This window comes from Triticum urartu, chromosome 6 (assembly GCF_003073215.2).
Source record: "Triticum urartu cultivar G1812 chromosome 6, Tu2.1, whole genome shotgun sequence".
Taxonomy (NCBI): Eukaryota; Viridiplantae; Streptophyta; class Magnoliopsida; order Poales; family Poaceae; genus Triticum; species Triticum urartu.
The window spans coordinates 426,322,985-426,330,853 of NC_053027.1; the positions used below are offsets into that span (position 1 = coordinate 426,322,985).

General features: G+C 51.2%; 1 protein-coding gene across 1 annotated transcript; it reads right to left on the reverse strand.

Annotated features, from left to right (window-relative positions):
* Positions 1-2,383: 2,383 nt before the first annotated feature.
* LOC125513945 (U-box domain-containing protein 33-like) lies at positions 2,384-7,004 on the reverse strand. Its single transcript, XM_048679181.1, has 9 exons — positions 6,599-7,004; positions 6,000-6,121; positions 5,390-5,511; positions 5,079-5,183; positions 4,520-4,955; positions 4,273-4,413; positions 3,647-4,165; positions 2,795-3,565; positions 2,384-2,695 (listed from the first exon to the last, which is right to left on the reverse strand). Exons 1-9 carry the CDS (start codon positions 6,867-6,869, stop codon positions 2,489-2,491), a joined length of 2,694 nt encoding a protein of 897 aa, XP_048535138.1. The 5' UTR covers positions 6,870-7,004; the 3' UTR covers positions 2,384-2,488.
* Positions 7,005-7,869: the final 865 nt, after the last annotated feature.

Genomic DNA, 7,869 nt, shown 5'->3' on the forward strand with positions numbered 1-7,869 from the left:
CCCCGCCACCCCTTTCCTCCCGCCTCCGCCGGCGCCGGTGCCTCGCCGGCAGAGGCAGCGCGTGAACGTACCAGTGCACCAGGTGGAGTGGCACTGGCAGCACCGCCAGCCTCTGCCATATCCCGACGTGACGCTGCCGCACGACTGGCATCTGGATCCAGATAGGACCCCAGTGCCGGCGGGACCGCGGGCAGCTTGTGCTCATGCGGAGGAGGTGCGGCGCCGGCTGGCGCTGCTGACGCCGGAGTAGCGCAGCGACCCCGCCTACGCAGCCGACTCGCCCAACTGGGCGAGATGGTTCGCCTTCGAGTACGAGGAGGCGAGGCGATGGGGCGTGCGCGAGGTCGACCGGAGGTCGCCGCCACCGGCGCTCATCGTCCGTGAGGAGGACCAGGCGGCGGAGGACGCCTACTAGGCGGCCCTTGCGGCAGTCTGCCGGAAGAGCGAGGAGGACGAGCGGCGCAGAGCGGAGGCGGCGGAGGCGGAAGAGGAGGCCCGGTACGAGGAGGCAATGGTGCAGGACCTTGCCCTCTCTGCGGCGGGCGACCGCGTGGTGCCGCCGGTGGCCCCGCCGTCCCCCATCAAGCCGGAGCCGCAGCCGGAGCCCGAGCCCGAGCCCATCGCGCGCTTCTCCTGGGGGGGAGTGGTGCGCGAGTGGGTGTCCGCGCCACCGGTTTGGCTGGGGGCGACGCCAGCGTAGGAGCAGGCGTACCTCGAGATGTGGCGCCAGCGCCGACTGGCAGAGGAGCGCCGTCGCGGCGAGTACGAGGAGATGCTCGAGCGCGACCTCGAGGAGGAGCAGCGCGAGGCCGAGGAGGAGGCGCGCCAGGCCTGATGTGACGGCGGCCCAATCTTTCGATGAGAGTGGAGATAAATATCGATTTGGTGGATTTTGACCTTGACGATCCGGCTATACCGTACTCGACGATACGCCTCGGCAATCGCTAAATCAATCTCCGATGGTTATTGACCTTGTTGTAGACACAGTCAACCTGAATAACAAGGTTCGTGTTTCTGCAAGCAACCGAAGAACCAGCAAGAACAATGATGAATTGCAATCTGAAATTGCGGATGAAAAATTGAGTACACGAACTAGATGAAAAGTTGAGATTCCAATATAGATGTGACAAGGCGGTAGTTCTACATGTCTCATAGATGCAAATTATTGTAGCGATGATGGCTGGATAATATAATAAAACCCGAGTCTAAATCCTAATCTATGATAGCTATTTATTACATGCAGATGTTGCGGCCGAGTAGGTTCGCTGTGTTTCTTGCGATCCGCTGTAGGTCCACGCGTACAGGCCGAAGCCCAAATATTCTACTGCCCATGATTGGTAGTTGATTCCTAATCCAAGTGCTTTGGTCCTGGTGCTTTTGTCTTTGTACACGTAACATCAATTGATGGCTGTGATAGATGGTTCCCTCGATACATGCATGCATGTGACATGGTTGATGGATGGAATGGATTCATTGGAGCAGTGTAGCTCCATCCGATTTGAATGAACAGTTGGCTTCATCTCTAATCTCTTCTTTGTTCCTAAGTACAAGCAAATCGGAACATGAGTGTAGCATCGTAATTTTGTCAGTCAAATCATATATACGAAAGAGCGATAGTATCTGGCCATTTATTTGACGCGTGCACGCTCTAGTTATAGGTCCGGATGGAATAACTGATGTAGGAGTGGCGGCAGGTGTAACTACGGCAGAGATGTCCTCATCAAGGCCGCAGCTGCACAGGCGGCCGCACACCCCCTGTCCCGGTACTGCCTGCGCCGGCACAATCTAACATGACGACGCTTTGAAACACGCATTCGCCTGGGCCGGGCCGGCGCTGACGCTCATCGACCTTACAGACCCCGAGGACGACAACGACGACGCCTAGGGCAGGACGCCGCCTCGTAGTTTAGACTGTTTTTATTTTTTTAATGCAAATGTGAACGCGTGGACTCTCGCCGGCCTTCATGACCGGCTTTAATATTTAATTAATGTTGTTTCTCTTTTTTTAATATGCATACGTTCATTTTTTTGGCGCCGTCAAAATAGGTCTCAGGCCAGCGTTGGGCGCATGCGCCGACCCAAATACGAAAGCGGGCATCCGTGTCCGTCTGGCCGACCCAAACGGACAAAAACCGGACAAAATCGCCGTCCATTTAGATCGGCCCGTTGGAGTTGCTCTAAACTCACATTCCCTTTCCCTAGCATTGATCCAACCCGCCTGGCTGATCCATACACAGCATCGACCGCTCTCCAGAAAATCTGCATGTCCATGAGCAGTGGCACCACGCCCTCCCGGGCTCCCGCCACCGGTAGCCTTTTGGCGCTCGCCGGTCATGAGCAGTTCTTCTGTAGTAGTGACTCCACGCACGGCACAGGCACGCGATTTTTCCAGATCACTATCGGTAAATCCGTCCCTTCCAAACAATTTTGTTGGATTCAAACTTTTATGTACACCATTTACAGGATTTCGTGCGTGTTCAAGGATTGGTCATCTCCAGTCCTCATGGTACCGCTGATGTTGTAGCTGCCACTCGAGAATCACCGAGCGGAGCCCCCTGTTCGGGGTGAGCTCGCGGTGCGCGAGCTTCAGGTTCGTCATCGGCGACGTGTCGTGCCCGCTGTCCAGCCACCCTCTGATCGCCTCTGCTTCGTACGTGAACCCGTCCGCCGCGATGTGCGGATCACTCATCATCTCCTGTTCACCATCCATGACAGAAGAATAATTTGGCAAGATTCATTTGAACCTTATAATCTTGCTCGCCAAAAATCATGCGTCGTCATGTCATGTACGTACCTGGAAGATCGGGCAGACGAAGTAGGACGGCGTGGAGGCCTCGTCCGGCGAAGGGGCGAACGTCGGCCGCCGGGCGGTCAGCGAGGCGGCCTTCATCAGGGGCTCGACCACGGTCCACACCTCCCGGGCGAGGTCTGGGCGGCGCCTCCTGCTCATCTCGGCGCACCGCAGGCCGAGGTGCGCGAGCTGGTTGGCCTGCACGAACGGCCAGGCCCCCGCGGAGGTGTCGAGGACGGTGTGCAGCTCCCCCTTCTCCACCGCGTCCTCCACCACCTCGGCGATCTTCTGTGGCCGCCTGCCCGTCAGGAGCTGCAGGATGATGATGCCCAGGGAGTAGACGTCGGAGCGCGGCGTCAGCTCGCCGGACGACAGGAACTCCGGGTCCATGTACGCGAAGGTGCCCCTCGGCGTGGTCGTCCGGTACAGCGTGGTGGCGGCGGTGGAGGTGCCGGACTGCGTCAGGAGGCGGCAGATGCCGAAGTCCCCCAGCTTGCTCACCAGGTTGGCGTCCAGGAGGATGTTGGCCGGCTTCAGGTCGCCGTGAACCACCGGGTGCGGCTTGTTCGAGTGCAGGAACGTCAGGGCCGAGCACATCTCGTAGATGATCCTGGTGCGCACCTGCCATGTCAACGGCGGCGTGTCGCCCGCGCACGCGAGCCGGTCCTCGAGGCTGCCGTTCGGGAGGTACTCATAGACCAGGCCGAACGCCTCCCGGCACGACCCGATCAGCGCGACGAGGTTCGGGTGCCTTACTCTGCCGAGGACAGCAACCTGCCATGGCGTTTATCGCTGCAGGATCAGACATGACCGACTCTGTGAACTGACGCCAACGATGATCAACTGAAGGATTACCTCTTGGTTGAACTCTGACTGGCCCTGCAAGCTTTTCGGGTGCAACAGCTTTATAGCCACGGTTGTGCTGCGAAGTGAGCCTTTGTAGACACACCCGAACCCGCCCTCGCCGATCTTGAGCGCTTCGTCAAAGCTCCGAGTTGCCTGCTCGAGCTCAACGGCGGAGAACTCGGTGTTCAATGCTTCAGTCGCCATAGAAATTCTCTGCTCGCTCTTCTGGCGCAACTCTTCAGCCGCGGCATCTCTCTCTTGTTGCAGATTCTCTTTGTCTGCTTGGAGAGCTTCGAGAAGGCACTTGCTTGTGGCCAGCTTCTCCTCGCCATCTCTAAGAGCAGACTCCATCTCGGTCATGCGCTGCTCCAACACGGCCTTCTGTTCTTCTGCATCATGTAGTTGGTCGTATATCGTGTCACACTGAATTTTCGTTGCTTCGAGCTCCTGCGCCTGTCTCACGAGTGTCTCCTCGATTGTTTTTCTCTGTCTTAGCTCGTGATGATACAACTTCTCCAACTCCTTGGCCTGTAAGATTAGATTGTCTTTAGTTGGTTTCAGTGCAGGCGCTTTACAATCTGAAATTATGCGCCTTAAAAGAACTGACTTATGGGTTAGAACTCAGAACCAGTTACCTTTTGAAGAGCTGAAAGCAGATCAAGTTCGGCTTTTCGGCGCTTGGTTGATTCTTCGAACACCTCTTTCTTCGATTCTTGAGTTTCGCGGAGAGCCTCCTCAAGTCTACTGTACATTTCCGCATCAGCACCTGGATTCTCCTGTATGGCACAAACACTTCAGTTATCTGTTGCATTTCATTAGGTGGAGTTCTTTCTTTGGTGATTAATATTGTGAGACTTCGACAGAACAGTAGGTGATACGTACCAGCTCATGAAAAGGAGATGAAAAGCGGTCATCGTCAGACTCGTGCATTGGATGATGTGTTGCTGATTCGGAGACACTGATTGCATCATAGTTCCTTGATAGATTGTACCAGGAGCTTTGTGATCTCCTCCCAAATTCATCCCAGGAATCCATAGAACTCAATGGTGTTCTTGTTGGCCTGGCATTCGCATTGAGTTCCAAAGGTTCAAATAGCTGAGGTGGCGTACCGCCAGCTCCTCGAGAGTGATGTCGCATCACTTCTGTTCTCGATCTGTTCAGATTCTGCTGTGGACTTCCATTTGAGCTTGGTGCTTCACTCTCTGAGTGGTGGATCGTAATCGATCTCATGCGGCTGGAAATGCTGCTTGCTGATAATGTTGATGCAACTGTCGATGCAGGTGATGGTGGTATCATGGGAATGGTTGTGTTTGCTTCCCTGCAGCATTGAGCCATTGACAGGTAAGGCTAACTAATTTTCATATGTTGCTAAATGCACTCTACTGAGATCCATATAAAGGAAAACTAAGTGCCTATCTTAAGGCTGTTGGCTTAATCATACCTGGTACATATCAGTTCTCCTTTACAAGTAAACCATATCTTACATGGTGAGGCTTCTGCCTCCATTAGTCTGAGTGCTGTCTTGGACTTTGGTCTTTTCATTTTCCTACAATTTTGCCATCAATGTTAGCTTTGGTATCATAAAATGTCAAGGCCTTTTTGTTTCTCATTTCTTACTAGCACCATACACGGACTGGTACTTATCAGGAACAAGCAAGATTTGCGGTGTATCACTTCATTCTAATGATATTCTGGAGATCTTAACTACGAAGATGGCATTAGAAGAGAACTATCAAGGTGTTTGGTCCATACTTTGAGTAATGTTTGTCTGCAGCTGCTCCCATGACAAGTCTGGTGATGCCATGAAGGACAATAAGCTCCTCAAGTCCTTTAGCAACATCATCTTTCTCAATTATTATCTTCTCACAGTTGACCTGTGAAAGCAAAATGGTACAAGCAGATTCTCATACTGACCTGTGAAAGCAAAATGGTAAAAACAAAATTGCAATCGGGATACACATATGTTTCTTGAGTTATCCTATTTGTTAGTTTATATATACTGGATTACTTAGAGGCAACATATCATGCACAACTCATCCTTAGGGTACACTCATGTAACCTAGTCAGCTGAGGCACCAAATCAACATGAAAATAAATCTAAAATGAACTCAACACGCACTTACCAATTTACTCTACCCACGTATACAAGCAAAATCAAAATCCATTATGTGATAAAAGGTTCCAAGAAAGAGATTTTTTTTTTCCGACGCACTTTGAAGCTAATTTTCGAATTTATTTTGCCACCACACCCCATTGGTTGCACCTAAACAAAAAGCCCAGAAAAGTTTCATGCCGATGATATCTTCCTTGATTATAGTTATTTTGTCCGTGAGAGAGACGTGGCAGATGTAGGGAAGGAAACCTTGAGTATTGTGCATATCACAACATATTCTTCTAGCCTTTCCAATGCCTTTTCTAGCTCCTGCTTTCTGTAGTCCTTGACCTGTTCCGGATCCAGCCTGGTATAGTGCATTTTTGCTCCCACTGGAAGAACAGAAAGACGAGGGGTTCAAAATGTGACAAGGACAAATCCTGTAAAGTCTACTGTGAGCTCCCAAGCAAAATGACCACATAAAGGTAGGACGCAAATTTTCAGTTAAATGGCTTGAGAATATTTATGCCTGATGCCACCCTGTGAATCTAAAACAAATAAATTGTGCATGTTGGTTCCGATATACTGCAGCAAATTTATGCTAGATTGACACCAAATGGTGATGCTTTTCCTAAGAAAGCGAACTGTGTTGCCGGTTTCAAGGCCTGTTGGATGTGTACATAGTCAATGTCTAACCATTGGCTCGGCTTGCTGTTGGCCGAAGCAAAATAGAAAATACCAACAAACAAAATCCATGGCTAAAATGGCATCGGCATCCCCATCCGATTTCGCGGACACCTTCTTCCTCAGAGATAATCCATGGCCAAAACCACCCAAAAATGAAATAAAATAAAATAAGGAGGGCTTACTCATGGGGATCATCTGCGCGGGGCGGTGGACGTGGGCCACCACGACCTGCGCGCCGTCCTTGGCCAGGTTCTGCAGCGCCCACTGCAGGGTGCTCTTCCCGTGCTTGACCTCTCCGGGGACGGCCACGAACACCCTGTCCGCGGCGGCCCGCCCCGCCTCCGCCTCCGCCTCCACAATCTCGCCGCCGAGGTCCGCGAGGCTGCTCACCGACGTCCTGAAGCTGTACCGCGACCCGCTCCCCGACGTGTCCCACCGCCTGTGCGCCTCCATCGCCGCGACTCGGACGGCGCCAGTAATGAATGAATGCCGCGGCCGGCTGCCTATAAACGTATTGCGTGAGCGCGTTGCGGGCTCAGAGGAACTGGCCGGGGATGACGGGGGAAAATTCGGGGGAACTTGCTGCGCCGTGCCGAGTTGGTGTTTATCAATGCTTCACGACTTCGGGTCAACGGTCTCCGGGTCCGTGACAGGGAGTTCCGAATTTGTTAACGGATTCTAAAACCGGCAGAATATTATTAGGTGATGCAATGACTCAAGTGCTCCCATGCTCCAAATTTGAAAAAAAAATCTGAATTTTTTTTGTGAATGTCCACAACACATATGTCTACACCTCCTAAAAAAGTCGAGATCCAAATTCAAAATACGCATTGAGAAACAAAAAGGAAAAATCCAACATGATTCAAATGCACCATATGGAACAGTTCAGCTACAAAAAGTAAATATAGTTCATCCAGTACAACAATTCAAATAGAAATATGCGTGTTGTTCATCCAAAAGCCCATCAGCACAATCACTCGGGCCGAACCTCGATTGGGCCAATATCTCACCACGAGTGAGTTGCCAATATCTCATATCTCATTGTCGTGGCAACCATCATGCTTGGAATTTTTTTTGAAATTGTTTGGATTGCTTATCACATGTGTCACGTGGTAGCCATAGTGCTTGGATCCATGAACATGATGGCACGCTCTACGTTTTTTCCCCTTTTGCAAGCCTCTTCTCTTCAGTGCAGTCCTACGCTCCTTTCCTTGCACCCACAATCTTGTATGCCTATCGTTAGGTCGATCGCTTTGCAACATGTCTAAGTCGAGTGACGTCAACATTTTTTTCCTTTTTCATATTATGTTTCCTTTTTATTTTTCTTTCTCAAATTTTTCGTCCCTTTTTCTCTTGATTTATGTTTTCTAATACATGAATGTATTTGTACTAATTTTTTGATCACGGATAAAATTAAATAAAATAAGTTAATGTATTTGTGCATGTTTGGAGG

Coding starts and splice junctions, on each gene's coding strand:
- LOC125513945 (XM_048679181.1), bottom strand. CDS start 6,869: ATGGAGGCGCACAGGCGGTGGGACACGTCGGGGAGCGGGTCGCGGTAC. Junction 4,166..4,272: donor TGCTTTCAGCTCTTCAAAAG/GTAACTGGTTCT, acceptor CTAATCTTACAG/GCCAAGGAGTTGGAGAAGTT. Junction 2,696..2,794: donor TCGTCTGCCCGATCTTCCAG/GTACGTACATGA, acceptor GATGGTGAACAG/GAGATGATGAGTGATCCGCA.